Raw genomic sequence first — 18,083 nt, 5'->3', positions numbered from 1 at the left:
AGTACCGACTGCCCAGCCTGGACTCTGTTTTATTACCTACTGATACACTCCCACAGAGAAAAAAGCAGCAGCAAGTAAAAAACTACTTGGATTCATTTACTTTTATCATTCTGCAAGCCTGGAGGTGCATTTATATCAGCAACGATATAAGCCATGGGAACTGATGGTAAAAATGAGAGAACAGTTTTCACAAAAACTTATACATCTTGTGTTTGCATGGCTGCGGGGGGCCACCTGTAATCATCAATAACAAACGAATCATAATCAGGACTGTAAATGAGCTGTTTCACAAAGGCTTCCTTGTCTGCTGGCTCGGGGTGCCAAGAAGCAAGACCATGCTTGTAGGCCCAGTCAACAATCTGAAAAAAGATAAGCAAAATGAGCTGATGAAACAACATTGGCACATTATGAAGTTGAAGCCAACTGCAGTTTGGCCCTGGCTGTATCTTCCCTCTTTCCTCCCCTCAGAATTGTGTCCTTTTTTGTTTTTTTCTCTGTGCAATCCCCTGAGTCAGCTGCACTTCATCCCTTGGGTGAGGGAATGCAATCTGTCTGCAATTACTGGCTGCTTAGAAATGCACACCCCTGGCCTGCCAAAATGTTTGGAGTGTGCAATTAAAGAAGGAGAGCAGCTCTTTAACCACCTCCGCTCACACCCTTAAGCTCCTCAGCTACACTGTACATCCGCCAGTAACTCCTAGCAGACGAGTGTGATCCTCAGTGGGTGTCCCCTGAACAGGAATTACAAATTTGATGTACAGAGGGCACCAATCCCACAGTTAAGACAACAAGCTCAGATCTGGAATAGTATTTAGGTACTTAGGCCCCTATCAAATACAGGAGAGGTTCCAAAATAGCAATTTGGAACCTAAAATCTTTCAGTAACTTGTCTCATGTTTGAATTTGAACCTCAACCTGATTTTTTGAAGTGCTGAGCACTCACAGCTCCCAGCAATAAAGCAGAGCTTTGTGGGCTGTGAGGCACCCAGAATCAGAAGGTATTTTTCACATTTAGGCTTTAATGATGGGACAAATCAAAGCAGCGATTCTGGCTGGAAGGATTCCTGAGAATCATTGCTTTCAGCTGCAGAATAAGTTGAATTAGAAAACAAAGCAAAAAATGATGCCAGGGCAATTCCTGCCCTCCCTACCACGGAAAGTAGAAATGAAAGTGGAAATACTCACTTTCACAGCAATTTTGAGAGACACCTCTCTGATGCTGTCCAAGGGGGGATAGAGTCTTCCTTCTGCAAGATTCTGCTCTGTCACCTCGGCAGCAATAGACTAGAAAGAGAAAAGTAGTTTACAGAGATGGTCTCAAGCACATACCACATTCACTAGCATTACATGAAATGTGGCTGAAACCTCAGCAGCAGCAGAGCTGGGACTAATTCTCAGTGGGGACTGCTGAACTACTCGAAATATGTGTGTGTATACATTTCATTACAGACTTAAAACTGGAGCCAGAATGGCAGAAGTGCTGTACCAGGGCAGCAGTTGTGGAGAATGAGAACCCTGTCATGGTTCCTGCACCTCTGTAGGTGCAATGGAAGCGTGAGCTTTCCCTGACACTGCAAAAGGCTGCAGCTTTTTTGCCGAGGCTGTGCCATTTTCACTCAACACATTGCCCCAGGTCAGGTTCTTGAAAACACCTGAAGTAGGTGCATGTGCCGCTTATCATCTTTTTAAAAATATTAGTTAAATGCCGGTTGGAAACCTCTGCGGTGATGAGGAAGATATCGTCAGAGATATGCCGGACTCCGCAGGCAATGACTCCCAGTGCCACTCCTGGGAAGACGTAGGCGTTGTTTCCTTGGCCAGGGAAGAAGGTCTGTCCATTGGGCAGGGTTACCTTTGAGAATGGACTCCCACTTGCAAATATTCCCCGGCCCTGATCAAAGAGAGAGACAGAGGCATCCAAATTCAGAACAGAAGTCTTACATTTCTGCTGCTCACAACGATCTGTGCTCAGGGGACTCTGGTGACCAAGTGGATAAATCTCCAGCCAGTCAGCGAGAGGCATCTGCACCAGAGCCATCTCCAGGTGACACTTCTGGAGGGCCTGGTCCCTGGAGCCATGAACAGGGACATGGACAGGGCCACCGAGCAGTCTCTCCTCCTCTATTAACCATCTATGGAGTGTGAAGAGAGACTCATGTGGGATGAAGGCTGTGTGATTGCTGTAGCCAGCAGCAGCTGGTGGGGAGGGCAAAGGGGAGAGTGAAGCAAGGCCTCCTCTCTCACACCAAGACAATCCACATGACGATAACTTTTCAGTGACATTGGGTCCAAGTTGGGTGATGAAACCATTACATAAACAACTAGGTTGGCAAAACACAGGGGGCAGTAACCTGGGAGGATGGACATCTCAGACAGCTATGGGTGAAGGAGGCAAGTGCTTTCTTTAGAGGATCACAAAGTAATTCATGCTGGTAGGGACCCAAACTCTTGCTCACAGCATGGTCAGCTACGAAATCAGACTGGGTTGCTCAGGGTTTTATCCAGTCTGGTCTTGAAAACTTGCAGGGACAGAGACCGCATGAGCAATCTGGGCCTCTGTTCTACCTCCTGACTCTCCTCACAGTGTTTCTTTATGATCAGCTTGAACCTCTCTTATTTCAACTCATGCCCATACTCCCTTGTCCACCCACCATGCACCACTGTGGCTTCCTTGGTACAGTCATGGCCACAGTGTACCCGGAGCACCCAGCTGCCCTACGCTGAGCTCCAGTACCTCGGTGAGGCGGTAGCACTGCTCTGCTGTGCACTCTGCTTTACTTGTGGGGTTGCTCAGGGCAAACACGATGGGCCTCTCATTGAAGGCTGCCATGTCCTTCAAAATCTTCTCAGTGAAAGCTCCTGCAATGGCTGCGACACCTAAAACAACAACAGCAGAGTGAGATGGTGCTTTCTGACTGTCTGACTTCAGTGCATTGGGCTGACCCCTCTTGAATGCCTCCACTGGTAAATAAACTGTGGGAGGAAACAGGCTCCATCTCTGGAGATGCATGTCAGAATGTTTCTTTCTTGTATTATGGTGAGATTAAAAGCTTGTCTCAAAATAAAGCCCCCTGCTCCTCTGGGCAGAGCAGGGATCAGTGTTTAGGCCAGTCTGACTGCAGCACTATGCCTCCCAAAGGCTCAGCACTTTGCCTCCCATAGACCTGCCCAAGCTACCTATTGTCATCCTCGTTCTGCCCAGCCTGTCAGGGCCATGTTTGCTGCCGAGAGCCCCAGATCCTGCCTCCCCCAGCACCTCCTACAACTCCAGAAGAGAGGAAGCCTGTGCCCCACAAAGGGGAAAGAATGTGGAGAACTGAACTGAAAAAATGGGGGTATAAAAAGCTTATTTTGTTTTGACTAGGAGAACAAAAGGAGGCCCTGGAAGAAAGGCAGAAACTCTCCTTAAGAACTGAATTGATGTGAAAAGGTCGTGCTAAGGGAACTCCACCTATAATTGCTGTAGGCTTCACTTTCTGCACAACCTCTTCCAGTGTGTTCACACTGGGGTGGTCCTGGGCAAACATTTCTTTCTCATGGTTCAGGTGGCTCCTGCCCTGTGAGGAAAAAGGAGGAATCAAACTTTGGTCTGTTGGCAAAAGGTGGAGACACAACGCAGTAACTCATCAGTTCATTTAATCTCTTGGCCCTCTACCTAAACCAGATTCCACAGAGCAGGACTGCAGCATCAGCCAGTCAGGCATTGAGCTGTTGGTGTAATGTCACATGGGGCTGGTCTCTGCTCCTCTCACCCTCCAAAATACATTGACTGTGTGGAGGAAGGATCTGGCTGCCAGAGCAGAGAAGCTGTACCCACAGCACAAGTCTCCTCAAGTCTGAAGAGGGACAAGGGCAGAGGCCCTGAGGACCCAGGGAGTGCAGAGTAGAGCTGGACCAAGCTGGATCATCAAGCAGGGCACAGTGTTGCTGTTGTACTACTCCATATGACACACAAGACTTCCAGCACTGCTTGAGACCACAGCCAGCAGTGTATCATTGTCTTTAGGGCAGCCAGTGCTGCTGGTACACTGTTGTTACCATGAGACTTAGTCCTCTGAAAGCAGGAACAGCTATACTGACACCAGTAAAACTGCAGGCCTTACTCCAGGGCTGAGCAGGGGTCTAAGATATCTGCCTGCTCTGGCCTCTCTCTAGCTTGCAGAAAGGTGGCATGAGAGTGGAGCTCAGCTCTGGAGACAAATTTACCTTCACAATCAGTCCCTTGGAGTCTACCATCCAAATTTTTTTGATGGCATCCTCTCGTGAAATTCCTTCCTTTTCCATGGCCATGAGGATGAGATGAGCTATGCCCATTGCAGCCTGGAATACAGTATATAAACATTTCATTGGGGTACCATCATCTTTTGGGGGGCGGGAATATTTTAGATGAGTTGGATCATCCCTCAGCACTGCAGAAAGCAGGGAGGCTTCCTGCTCCATAGCTGTACAGCGCCATGGCATGGGAATGATTTTAGAATTGTAGGTGCTGCCATAAATAAAAAAAACCCCAATCATCCAGCAGGGCAGGATGTGAGTCTGGAGCAGTAGAGGTGATATCTTGACAGGTAGAGGCTGTGTCCATCATTTAAAACACTGCTGCAGGGGAGGAAAAGTGGCAGACACTGAGCAAACGTTGGTGACGATGCCAGTACAGAGGAACTCAAAGCAAAGTGGGATTGCTGCATCTGAGGTGCGGCCAGAAGGAAAGTCCTCTTCGCCCACTCCTGCCTGAGGAGGCAGCCCTGGACATGCTGTGTGTGTTAGTGGTCCTACAGCTGTGCCTGGCCCTCCTGCCCAGACGGGGACTAACAAGGCAGGAGGGTCTTTGTGCCACAGAGACAGTGACCAGTACAGACATGTTTGCCAGGAGGGGTGGAGAGAGAACAATCTTTGTTTCACAAAAGCGTAGACAAACAGTGAGTAACAGACCTTCCCAAAGTCCCACAGGTGGGCAAGAGCTGAGCCAGGACCTGGATCAATGCCTTTAGTCCACAGTCCAGGCATCAGAGACTTTTTCTTCCCCCTCTCTTTGAGAAAGGCACCATACAGACTACCTGACTTCTGCCATGGGGACAATATGACTGACTCCAAAAAGTGAGGTTCTGTTCTTACAGTTCTTTGGGTCTGAGTCCTTTTGACTCTGTTGCTAAGGAGGCTCTGGTTTACCCTAAATACCAACCCTGAGGACTCAAACCGGACTCATTAATATTCCTGCAGCACCCTGCCTCATAAGGGACTTCCCTCCAGGTATTTAAAGCCCCACTGAGATATGGGTGGCCTTGTAGCATCCAGGAAGTTTGTCCAGGACTCATGGGCCAAAAGGTCACTGAAAGATTGTTGGCAACTTCTACGCAGCAGCAAGATCCACCTGTGAGGCCCACTCCTGCCCAGTGACAAGGAACCTGCTTCTGTGCTTTGTTCTCATGAAGCCAAGCCTTGCAGGAAGTTTCATGGTTTACTTTTATCTCTCTAAATTTGAACTTAGATCATATTTAGGAACAAACTCAAGAACATTCCTACCTCTCCAGCTCCTTGGAAAACAAACTTATGGTCAGAGAGCTTGTTCTTTGTGATCCTTAAGGCTGCAAAGATGCCAGCGACTGCAACAGACGCAGTGCCTGGAAAGAGAGAAACACCATGAGATGGACATCCTGGCAAATGGATTGTCTACCCTACTGATAAGCTGTTAGAAACCTTGTGGTAGGAACCATTCTCTTAGATCCTATCACTAAAGGATCAGAGTGCCTTCCCTATTCTGAAATATTAATTCTCAGAAGACCCCTGCAAGGCAGGAGAACACCAATTTCCCTCTATGTAGAGTCAAAGGAACACTGAATCCTAGAATGCCAGAAAAAGTTAATACCTAACTCCCCAGGGTTTAAGATGCATGTGACTTGTCTAAGGTCACATAAGACATCTGTAGCAGAATGGTGGTCTGAACTTGCACACCCTTGTCACAAAATCCTCCGTGATGACAAAATTACCACCCTCTTCTCATTTACCTTCACAGCCCAGCACCTTCTCTTTTTTTAACTTCCCTGATTGAGAACATGAGCTGGTCCCAGATTAGTGAGAAAGAATCCAGTACATGGAGAGCAGAGTCCTGCTGTTACAGCCACTGTGATATGTACAGCTTCCCATCCATCAAGGGAGGCAGATGTCTAGACTGAATAAACCTTCACCCCCACATCAATCACACATAGGATTCATCTAATGTCCTGTCCCAAGTGAAGGAACATGGTGGGAAGAAATCCAGTAAGGCACAGACTAATGAGGATTCAGGCACTGGTGGTATCTCATGTCACCTGGGCAAGCTGGACACAAGTGTTACAGGTGAGCTAGGAATGAAGGAGGCAGTTTTATCACAGAATATCTCAAGTTGGAAGGGACCCATAAGGATCATTGTGTCCATTAGATTTATTCCTCAGCATTTTAAAGGATACCAGTTCGGATGTGCCCCAGCTCTGATGCTGTCCCCAGCTCTAAAGCTGGTCTCTCCATTCTCATCTTCAGAAGCTTTGTGAGAAATCACAGAGGCCACAAGTACCAAGTCTTGTGTGAGTGGTCACAGGTAGGATGGACAACAAACCCTTTTAGGCTTATAAACCCGATTTCACCCAATTTCTAGCATTTCCTATTTTCCTGCCCATTTAATCAGTCAGTGCTTCAGGGTTTCAATCAGCCAGTGCTTCAGTGAGACCCCCTACAAGGTCCTTAGGGCCTGGGGTGCTGACAGGTATCGGCCACCAGCCCAGCAGCTCATGAGCAAAGGTGGCCTTGAGCAGTGAAACCAGCAGATGGTGCTGCCTCATCTGTCAAGGACCGAGAAAATAAATCCAGTTTTACCTGCTCCTTTTCTTTAGTGCAAAAGCCATAGTTAAACTAGAGATCTACTGGTATATTATGGCACTGGGGAATGATTTACTCTCTCATTATTTCCATGCAAGCAGAAAACCTAGTGGGAGCAGTTACTCTGGCAGAGAAGTAACTTTTATTGACATGGTTTATTTTGCTTAGAGAACCTATATAATCTACTCTGACAAAGAAAATCTTTGCTGCCCAGAGCAGAGGTGTTTAGCCGTACCATTAGCTCACCAACATTCTGCATTTATAACTCAGATGAGTTTAGTTCTCCAAAAATTAATAATTAGTGCCACTTAAGAGTGATTCTCGTTTAGCAGGGGTGACAGTGGACACGTTCCTGCAGCAAACATTAGCACTGTGGTGTCCATACACAGGCACACTGGTACAGAATGGCAGCAGCATCATTTCTTACTCATGAGAGCATCACAAGAACAAGTCTTAAGCACAAAATGGACTAGACTAATGGTTGTCGGCTTCGTAAACTTCTTTCTTGCAATGAATCACTTGAGACACTTGCTTCAGCACCAAGGATGAATTCCCTTCATTAGCTCAGAAAAGAGTTTGTGGCATTTTATTTCCAGACCCAGACCATCTGAGTTCAGTGAATTTCAAAGGGAGTTAGTGGGGACGGAAGGAGGCACTGAGTGGTCTGCTGCTTCAGTATTAGCATGTCAACTCAGACAACTGAAGGATGTCTATGAAGGATTTCCTCTTGCTTCTCCTGCACTAAATCTCTGCCTTTTAAAGCTGTATTCAGAGTAATGTATTTACCTGGCAAAATGCCATGCCACCAGACTAGAAAATTCCAAGGAATTTAAAGGAAAAACAGATAATTGCCTAGTTTTTAGATTTTGCTTTTCATGGGTGTCACATAGCTAGCCCATGCTCATTCTCTGTGTTCCGGTAAGCCCATGATCAGCAGGACTGCTTGGCTTGCTGCTGTGCCAGATGCTAAGGATGGGACTCCTCTAAACAAGCATGTATGATCCTGCTCATGCTAAAGCAGACACCTGAAGTGGGTCAAATGAAATGCACCCTAAAAGTGTCACTACCACCACAGTTTTTTAAGAGAGACGAGATAACTGGAATACATGTAGACACTTCTATTGCAGACATCTAAACTGTGGAGGAAGGGATCCCACCCTGGCAGTTTGAACTGTAAAGAAGTGGGGAGAGACCAGGGTGCCACAGTTGTCAGCGACACCAAGCTTGTGACATGCAGTAGAATACGAACACTTACGCATACAGTCACGCTCACACGCTATCTCCCAGGCTTACCATGCACAGAAGTCCCCAAATCCCCATGTAGGTGGGAGTAGGGAACTGATCAGAGGGAAAGATCCAGAAGTAGAACAGTTACACTGTGACAGTGTAAGTGTAAGGTCACAGCATTAGCAACAATAGATGTCTGGAAAGTATTTAAAAGAAAGAAAGATCTTGTTTCTCTTGGTCCTGACCCAGGCAAAATTGCTTTATACCCTATGACTGTCAAGTCTGATGGCACAAATGCTGGTATCTGCAAACCCATTTAAAAGAAAAATGCTTGTGGGACATTCAGCAGAGGGACTCATGGTCTTTTTAAAGATGTTACTAGCAGGAATTTGAGAAGTGGGGCATACAGAAGGAAAGGGTGCAGAGATTCAGTCTGCAGAGCAGCGTGCATTTTGCAGAGCAGAGCCCCGTGGGACTGGGTGTGCCGTTACTCATCCCCCTGCACTTGCACTGCAGCTCTGACTAACAGCAGGACTCTGTTCAGCTCTGCCATTCCTAATCCTCCTCCTCTCTTTCCAATGTGTTTCTAATCCCTCCACATCTCCCAAACTGCACCTCACCCCCATTACTCAAGTAACAAAGTTACTGTACCTTGGCCTCAGTTTAATATTTTTCTTTGATAATTACAATTTCTGAGCATGGAACAATAGAGCATTTCTATGGAGGAGAGTTCACAGCTGGTTCTTGTAAGGAATTGGCTAATCATTGTGCTCCAGTTCTGAAAAGACCACAAAATGAGATGGGGGGGCGTAACTCCTCACCATGAGTTGTGACAAGAAAAAAACAACTACCCTTCAACACGTTGGTCTATCTGTTTTCCAAAGAGGCTGAATGCTTCTATTGCAGATAACTACTTCCTTAAGTAATCAGCAAGAGCCAGTTTGGCTGGTCTGTATCTGAGCTGAGATATGGAGGGGCACAGAGAGAAGAAAGGAAAATGCTCGCAAATCATCCCATCTGTCCAAGACTCAACTGAATGCTCAACAGAATATCACAAAATAGCAAGCAGACCTCAGGGGACTCTCTGGGGAGTCCAGAGCAGCAGGACCAGAGAAAAAAAGAGGCATTTAAAACTAAGGTACACTCAGGAAAATGGCCATGTCATAAGAATTAATCTCTGACACTCAGGCACATTCAGAATATTGTAAAACATTAAGGAAACCCCCTCTGAGGTTGATGTTCCCCTTGCACTAGTGTAAGAACAAGCCCCAGTAGATGTCAGTGGAGATACACTGGAGCAAAACCCAGGGGAAAGAGCTGCTCCACAGCTGCAAGACACTGCACAGATGGAAAAGGCTGCAGTCCAGAGGCGCCCATGCCTGGGGACATTATCCTTCCTTCAGAGTGGGGACAGCAGACAGAGGAGGAGTGAGCAGCTTTGAAATGGAGTTACGGGCAGTGCTGGCACGAGTGTAACAGGGGAAGTGCTGCCTAGTGCCAATGTCAAGGCTGTACCGCCTGTGACAGCACCCGGTGGCTAAGCAGGGGATATGGGAGGAAGCGGGGACCCTGCAGATGCTTGGAGGAAGGAATCCCCCCTTGCTGAGGGGTGGCACTGCCCTGCCACCTGGTCTGGGCGCTGGCTGAGCGGAGCAGAGCATCACCACCATGCCAAATCCTTCTGATAGCAGCAGCAATGGGAGCACACAGCCACGCCGCTGCCTGTTTCTTCACACAACACCCGTGTGGGTGATTCCCCCTTCTCCACAGCACACTGGTGGAAGAGATGGCCAAATTCAGCCTGATCTTTTATTTTTTACCCTTGCCCCGCCTGCTTACACTTTGCCTCGTCAAAACCATGCCAAGATGAGGGCCCAGGGAACAGCAAACACCCGTTTAACAGCTCCAGCTAAGGGCAGCCAAGAAAATATATCTAAATTTATGGATGCAGAGGAAGCATAGGGCTTTTCCAAATCCTGGTTCACATTAAGTCCCTGCAGCAGTTCCGCCTGTTACTGGAAAGCAGAGTGGAGCTTGTCCAGATCCACTCCAAATACATAATCAAAAGTCAAACACCACAAAGCTGAAGCAAAGAGCTGCCGAAGTGTTTGCAGCTCAAGGTCTTTACCTCCATGGCTGCGGGCTAGTGTTAGCCTTCCCCCCAAAGGGCCTCTATAAGACATTAAGAAAATAAACCAAGAAATGGTGTGGAGCAAGTCAACAAGAACAGAAGTAAAATGCAAAGCATCGATGCTCAGGGAAGGAACTTGCTTTCTCCACAAACAGATTTAGGGACACTGGTGACCCAGAAGAGGCAGTGGTATGGTGAAGAGCTGTCTGACAATGGAAATGCAGAGCTCATCTTAAAGTAAATGCCTGATGTAGGTCATCTCTAGGTACCTGATTTTTATCCTTCGACTGTAAAGTGCTTGGACTGTACAGTGCAGCACCTTAAAAAGATGTTGCAGCGCTGGCGTGCCGCACTGCCCTCCCTGCTGCGAGCGCAGAGTGCCAGCCAGCACACAGCACACGGGCTGTGCCCAGGGGCAGACCGAACCCCCTCCTCCGCGCAGGCAGAGGCTACCAGGCAGCTGCCAGCACTTCGCAAGAAATCATCCCCATCCCCATTGCAGCAGTGGAGACCCCGTAGATGCTGTTTTATACCAACAAGCTAAAACAGGTCAGAGCACAGCCCTGTTCTCCTGTTTATTTTGTCTCCTTACCCTGGACTTAAAGATCACAGACAGCTTAACACAGAGCAGCAACACAGAGGTGACCATATGCTGTTCTTTGCTGCAGAGGTGGAGTCTGCAATGGCATCCAGTGATCAAGAAAAGCAGGAGAGGAAAGGGGAACAAATACTACAGTCCCCAAAATGACAGAAGATACGGGCCAGATCTTTAGAGCCCTGTATCGCTAAGCCCAAGACACAGGCCTGTTTACACCCAGGAGTCCATACTGTTCTGACCTGGCTGTTTTAGCAGTCAATGTGTGATTTACACACAAGTCTAGGAGCTGGCCCTTGAATAGTTAATGTAGTAGCATCAGGGGAAAATGCAGGAGCCTCTTCTGCTGCAGGGCACAGCACGTCTGAGAGGGCCTGGTAATGGTGAACTCCTACACGACTGCGAACATCTCCACATCTATCTTCAGGCCGGGTAAATCCCCACAGGGAAAGCGTGCTGCTCAGGAGCTGCCTGGCAGGACATAGCCTGCTTTGTTCTGCAGCAGGGTATCGTCCAGCGCTCCCTTCCTATTGTGCTTCCCCCCCTCCTTAATTTCCTGTGATAATTACTGATGCGTTTTCCACACCAGCTGAAACAACAAAATAAGATACTGTACCATTTTAATCTGCTGAAATTAGTCAATACTGAGCCAAAAACTAGCTTCGCCTGCTTCACACAGCACATGGAAATGAACCTGCAAAATAGGCCGTGTTTGCACATGATTGATTTCTAACTTGCCCAAATGTTTGAAGCTGCTCAGATTTGCAGTGCTGGAGTCAGCCTGTTCCCAACCTCAGCAGAGGTGTGGGAGCAGTGTTCCTCCAGGCTGAGACACTGCTTCCTGAAGTGTGATGGAAAGGTTATGGAAAGGTTATCTGCTTGGTTAATGAGAAAAGGTGGTTGGTGGGTCAAGAGGTATTTTGAGGCTCATCAGCAGTCACACATACAACAACAAAGGGGAATCATTGCTCTAATGACTGGGAAAACTCAGAGAGGTTCTGCCAAAGTGATGACCCAGTGCATTGTCTGTAGACTACTTCAGTTGTGGTGGGACTCTGGGAATATAAAAGGCTAAGTGGTTTTAATGTGGCTAGTGATTTGGGGTTTCCCATCTTGAAGTGCCTTGAAGAAGTCTCATTGGCACAGTGTAGGTGTTCAGGATTTTAGAAATCCTGACTGTTTACAGTATCTCAGACTGCATATGGATATATCTGAAACACTCAGACTGGTGGTTCTTTGAGAAGATATCAATCTTATAGTTCTATCAGGTCTAGTTTTAAAAGACTGCTGAAGATGCCCAGAGCCAGGAGACAGTAGGTTTTATGCTTCTGTGCACTATTCCCTCTGCCCTGCTCATATGTGTGCAAGGCTTTTGAATGACATGATCAGATACAGTTAAGTAACATGTTAGAGTTTTCTTAATTTTTCTGCAACTCTGACTAAACTTGCAGAACAATTTCTGCTCTTCAGTACTGAGTAAGCAACCTGTGTCTGAAGAATTCATGTTTGATATGTGAATATGGAGGGTATGATCAACGAGGAGAATTAACTTTTCATAGAAAAAATAAGGTTGAAAGAGATGTCTAAGGGTCATCTAGTCCTCTATCTGCTTAAAGCAGGGCTACCTTCAAAATTAGATTAGACTGCTTAGGGCCTTCTTGAAGGATAAAAGTCCCAAAGATTTTCTGCATAACTTGTCCTAGTGTTCAACCACTCTCACAGTGAATAATGTTTCTGTTATGACTGATCAGATAACTGAACCATGATATTGAAGGATCTCTGTTGCAGCATAAAGATTCTTGCTCAGCAAGACGAGTCAACCAATTCCAATCACAGGTCGATATGTTTGATCCCACTTTGCTTAGCCCAGGCACAAACTCCTGCTGATTCTTTGGTTACTCAGTGGACATCTTTGAAGGCTGCGTTGGAATTAGATAGGCTCTTTACCACACGGACAGTGAGGCACGTGCCACACAGAGCCTTAGTCCCATGCTGAGAGCCTTAGGTGTGCAAATTTACAGGGTTTCTATCGACTCCTGCCTATTTAGCAGGGATTATTCAGCAGACAAAGTCCATGAGACCTGATGAGATGCGTCTAAGGATGATGAGGTACATAGCCAATAGCATTACAAAGTCATTCTTTGAAAGGTTTTGGTAACTGGGGAGATTCCTAATTCCTGAAAAAAGACAAATGTCACACCCATCTTCAGAAGGGCCAGAAGAAGGATCCAGGGAATTTTAGCTCAGTCAGCCTAACCTCAGTACCTGGGGATTACAAAACAAATCTTCTAGAAGGTACATCCAGGAACATGAAGGTGACTGAGAACAGTATGGATCTCCCAAGGCAAATCATGCCTGACCAACTCAGTTGCCTTCTATGATGAGACAACTGGCTATGTGGACAAGGAGAGGGCAGAAGGTGTTGCTTTCCTTGACCTGCATAAGGCCTTTAAAATAATCTCCCAAAGCATCCTTGTAGACAAACTGGAGAGATACAGACTGAACAAGTGGACTATCAAGTGGGTGAAAAAGTGGCTGGGCTGCTAGGTTCACAGGCTTCTGGTCAGTGGTACAAAGAAGCTGATACTATTTAAGTTCTATTAACAACCTGGATGATAAGACAGAGTGCACCCCCAGCAAGTTCATGGATGATTACAAATTGGGGACAGTCATTGATACACTGGTGGGTATGACTGTCATTTACAGCGATGTCAGCTGGCTGGAGAAATGGGCTCAGGAAAACCTCATGAAGGTCACCAAAGGCAAATAAAAAGTCCTGCAGCTTTACAGAAGAAGACTTGGGGGTAATGGTGGACAACAAGTTGAAGATGAGCCAGCAATGCGCCCTTGTGGCACAGAAGGCCAACAGCCTGCTAGACTGTGTCAACAGAAGTCTACGCAGCAGGTCAAGGAAAGTGATCATTTCTTTGTATTTCAGCACTTTTGAGGTCACCTCTAGACTAGCATCTCCAGTTCAGGGCTCTCAGCACAAGTAATATATTGACAAACTGGAGCAAGTTCAGAGGAAGGCCATAAATATGATCAGGGTGTACAAAGAGGACTGAGGGACCTGGGTTTGAATAGGCTGGAGAAGACTAAGAGGGCATCTAATTTCTGTCCACAACGACTTACTGACTGTTTGTAAAGAAGCCGGATTCTTCTCAGAGGTGCACAGCAAAAGGATGACGGACAATGAACGCAAGTTGCATCTAGGGAAATTCCAATTAGATATAAGGGGAAAAAATGCACAAGGAAGATGAGAAAACTTTGGAACAGGTAGCACAAAGAGATTGTGAATATCCATCCTTGCAGATATTGAAAATTATTTGGCTGGACAAGGCTCCGAGAAACCCGATCTAATGTCAAAGTTGGATTTAAGTTTGAAATCCCCTTTTATTTGAGTGAGGGCTGGGTGATGCCCAGAGGTCCCTTCCAAACTAACCTCTTCAAATGATTTAATATATTTTCTTGTATGAAGCAGGAAGCCAGAGATGCCTGTCTCAGAGATTCACAAGACTTGACACCTTTGTAAGACTACTTTCTGTTTATCACTGTGCACAATTAAGTGGAGCAAAGTTACAGCAGGAAGAGAAAGAGCAGGGTCTAAAGCTTCCTCCGATTTCTTATGCGCTTCTCCGCCTGCCCTAGTACTTTACTGGGAAAAAGGAAGAAGTGACAATCAATTTTCTCCTGTAGAGCTGAAATTGAAGCTGTTGCCCCTTGCATGAACCCAGACAGAGCTGGGAAAAGACTGATGTCATCACCGCCATAGAGGAAGGAGAAGCACTCCCTTAATGGGGAGCTCCCACGCGTGGGCACTGCGAGCCAGCTCCTGCTAGCTCCCATCAGAGTGACAGCAATCACCTCGTCCGGTTTGTGGTACCTGGCAGGCATCCCACTCAGCATCATCAGGCTGGCTCAAACTGGAAGGAGTCTGAGTCACTTTACTTCTGTGGGGTTAGGATGGCTTTGGCAATACAGTAATTTGTGTGACAAAAAAAAAGTAGGTGTTAGTGTTTTAAACTGCTTGCTGTTTGTGTAGGCCCTGGAGCAGCAAGAGGGAGGCCTAAGGGAGATTAAGTGAAGCAATTTATACTTTCTTCCCACATCTCATCTGTGTGTGTGTGTGTGTGTTGGCACATTGCATTCAGAGTCCCACTAACCAATGGGCAATGAGTTTAAATTAGCATAGCTCAGGCCTGATCTAACTGGCACTGTTTGTGCCTAAAATGTGTTTTTAAATCAAATTACTTAAAACAATGCCAACTCAGAAGCTGGGATAATTCAGGCTTCAGGAGGTCTGTTCTTGCCTGACTTGAGTAAAATGAATCAGGCCTGCTTAAACAAGGATTTGTATAATTCTCATTAATAATTTAAAACACAATTTGCATTGAACTCTCACACTTTTTAAAAGTAGGCAAGTCATGAAATACCAGCACATTAGAAAAGAGAGAGCCTGAGGCAAAACCAAAGAACAGGAGAGTGTAAGTGAGATAATGACACTTCCTACCTTTCTCATATCATCTGGGGATACAGAGGGGTATATTAGGGTGGGTAAACCAGACTACTCATCCCAGCTGCAACTCCATTAATCTCTGACATGACTCTAAGACAGAGTTAACTGATCAGATCCAAGTTACATCAGCTTCCCAAAGGTCCCCAAAACTCATTCCTGACTATGACCATGGCTTGGAACCCCTTTCTCTTTCTGACAGCTACATGAAAAAAATTGAGAATATAAGGGAGTTAAGTAAGAGGTAAAAATCCTATTGTTTTAACAGGTGGGACTCTTGGGAAATTTTCAGGGGACTCGATATCTCCCATGCACTGTGACAGACATCTAACCGGAGAGAAGGAGACAAGGTTCATTTTATGGCAATGCCATTTAACAGCATCCTCCTAGATGTGGCTTGCCTCTCTGAGGGAGTAATTCCCAGGAACTGTCTGAGGCATGTAGCTATCACCTATGGCCAAAAAGACACTATAAAATAGTCTCCTGCTTCCCACTCAGAATTTTTGGTTTTGCTTTAATATCCTCTTTCTCTTCTCTCTATCTAAGAAACCATTCCAATTCACCAAGAAACATTTCCAATTCATTCTAGTTCCCTCAAGAAAACCTACATCCACGCCCACAGATCTGCAACATTGCCTGGTCTCTTTTCCTTTCAGCTGCTGAGTCCCCTTCCACTTGCAGAGAAAGCAACTAATCCAAAATAAATCTTCACATCATTGGTTTTTTATTATGGGCTTCATCTGTCCATCTCCAGAAAAGTTTGAGTTCTTGGTTTCTCCATTCAAGACTCCAATTCAAAAATGTATCTCCTTTTTCTGTGCCTCTCTCTCCACTGAAAGCTTTTGTGGGTGGCAAGAACACCTAATGAGTCTTCTTGTACAGGAGAACCTATCTCACCTTTTCTGAAATGCCTTAAGCTCCTCTGCTTCCAAATTCTCTTCCTGAAAGTGTCTTTGAGCAGGACTAGCATCCCGTCACACCAACTATATTCCCAAAGCCAGGGGCTTACTCCCTCTTGTGCCATGACAGATATGAACAAGCCATTACACTCACTGGCTAAATATTGCTAGATGGGTAGCAGATGCAGAAATAGTGCTAGAAAGTCTACTCACAAAAGAACAAGCATTGTGTGAAAAATGACACTGGCATTTCTTTCAGTCTCTTTCAAGTACAAGTGAGGATAAGCCCAACTAACTGCAAATAAATCAACAAACTTTGGAAATTTCTGCATGTTGCAAGCAGGACTAGACAAAAGAAGAAAAGATGAAGGGACTCACAGGAGAAGAACTGGTTATTTGTAATTACTTGGGAAGATCTTGTCCCAGTGAGATGGGCAAACAGCCCTTCCAATGGTTTAAAGCAAAGTCAGCACCAGACCAGGATGCCACCAATGTGCAGCTTGCATCCCTCTGAGCATTTGAGCAATTCTGCTGACTGCTGAGCCTCACAAGGCCTGGGAGACATGCTAGTTATAGCCCCAGCTTTGCTGCTGTCATTTCTCCTTGGTGCTGGAAGAGTTACATTAATCACTCTAGGAGAGAACGTATCTGTTCTCAGATTACCGTGGAGTTAGCATCCATGGAGAGGAAAGATGCTCGTCTACCTTTTCGTTTGTGCATGTAATAAGAAGCATAACAATAGAGGAACAATGCCAGGATCAGCTAATGACCACTGGCTCATGGAAACTGAAAGCCTTGTATAACTGTTAAAACGTCATCATTGTTTTAGCTAAATTCTAGAAAATTAATGGAACTCTCTAAATTACCTTAAAAATCTAAAGTACATGATCCATTTTCTCCCTTGAACAACATTTCTGCAGTGAACAGCTGAATTCCTAAAAACAATGGAGACTCACTTTTCAACTTAGACTGCTCTGCTCTTGTTTATATTTTTAAATGTTTATGTGTAAACCCTAAAATTTATGACACATCTGAGTATAATAAACAGTCTTGTGATCTTAATCACCTTTCCTCATGACAAGGTGAAGGTTAAATTTGCATTTTCCTAACAGTACTTACCCTGAATATCATCATTGAATGTACAGTATCTGTTGCGGTATTTATTGAGGAGACGAAAAGCATTAGCATTTGCAAAATCTTCAAACTGGATCAGACAATTCATGCCATACCTGCAAGTTAAAGAGTAATTAAAAATGGATAAAAATATTTCCACAACATAGGATAATATATATATCTTTTAGCAGGACAATGTAGCTAGAGACTCTAGTGCAGAGATAAAAGTATTGTAAGAGAAATATATCACAGTAACAGCAAACAGGATCACACCCTTCCCAAGGTCCATACACTCAGAAATGTGGAGTCACCAAGTATAAATTGTATTGATAATTCAAGGGGCTTCTTAATATGTATGCCTATATACTTAGAATCATAGAATCATTCAGGTTGGAAAAGACCCTTTGGATCATCAAGTCCAACCCTCAGCCCGACTCTACAAAGTTCTCCCCTACACCATATCCCCCAGCATCTCATCCAAACGACCCTTAAACACATCCAGGGTTGGTGACTCCACCCCCTCCCTGGGCAGCCTATTCCACTGTCTGACCACTCTGTCTGTGAAAAATTTTTTCCTAATGTCCATTCTAAACCTCCCCTGTTGCAGTTTAAAGCCGTTCCTCCTTGTTCTGTCACTAATCACCTGTGAGAAGAGACCAGCACCAACCTCTCTACTTATATATATATATCTACCAATGCATCTTTGGACTATTGGTATGACAAATTTTCAGTGGTGTATTTACTGAGGAGCTTCTC

General features: G+C 45.6%; 1 protein-coding gene across 5 annotated transcripts in view; it reads right to left on the bottom strand.

The window, feature by feature from the left end:
- Nucleotides 1-75: 75 nt before the first annotated feature.
- ME3 (malic enzyme 3) overlaps nt 76-18,083 on the bottom strand; it is a 128,955-nt gene continuing 110,947 nt past the window's right edge. For all 5 annotated transcript variants that reach the window (XM_074816311.1, XM_074816314.1, XM_074816313.1 and 2 more), the window contains 8 exons: nt 17,334-17,443; nt 5,521-5,618; nt 4,207-4,320; nt 3,452-3,557; nt 2,735-2,877; nt 1,718-1,891; nt 1,186-1,284; nt 76-359 (listed from right to left, as the gene is read on the bottom strand). In XM_074816311.1, coding sequence (XP_074672412.1) covers nt 198-359; nt 1,186-1,284; nt 1,718-1,891; nt 2,735-2,877; nt 3,452-3,557; nt 4,207-4,320; nt 5,521-5,618; nt 17,334-17,443 — 1,006 coding nt within the window. In that variant the 3' untranslated portion in view covers nt 76-197. The remainder of the gene's footprint in view (nt 360-1,185; nt 1,285-1,717; nt 1,892-2,734; nt 2,878-3,451; nt 3,558-4,206; nt 4,321-5,520; nt 5,619-17,333; nt 17,444-18,083) is intronic.

This window comes from Strix aluco, chromosome 2 (assembly GCF_031877795.1).
Source record: "Strix aluco isolate bStrAlu1 chromosome 2, bStrAlu1.hap1, whole genome shotgun sequence".
Classification (NCBI taxonomy): Eukaryota; Metazoa; Chordata; class Aves; order Strigiformes; family Strigidae; genus Strix; species Strix aluco.
This window is presented reverse-complemented; position numbering and strand designations above follow the sequence as displayed.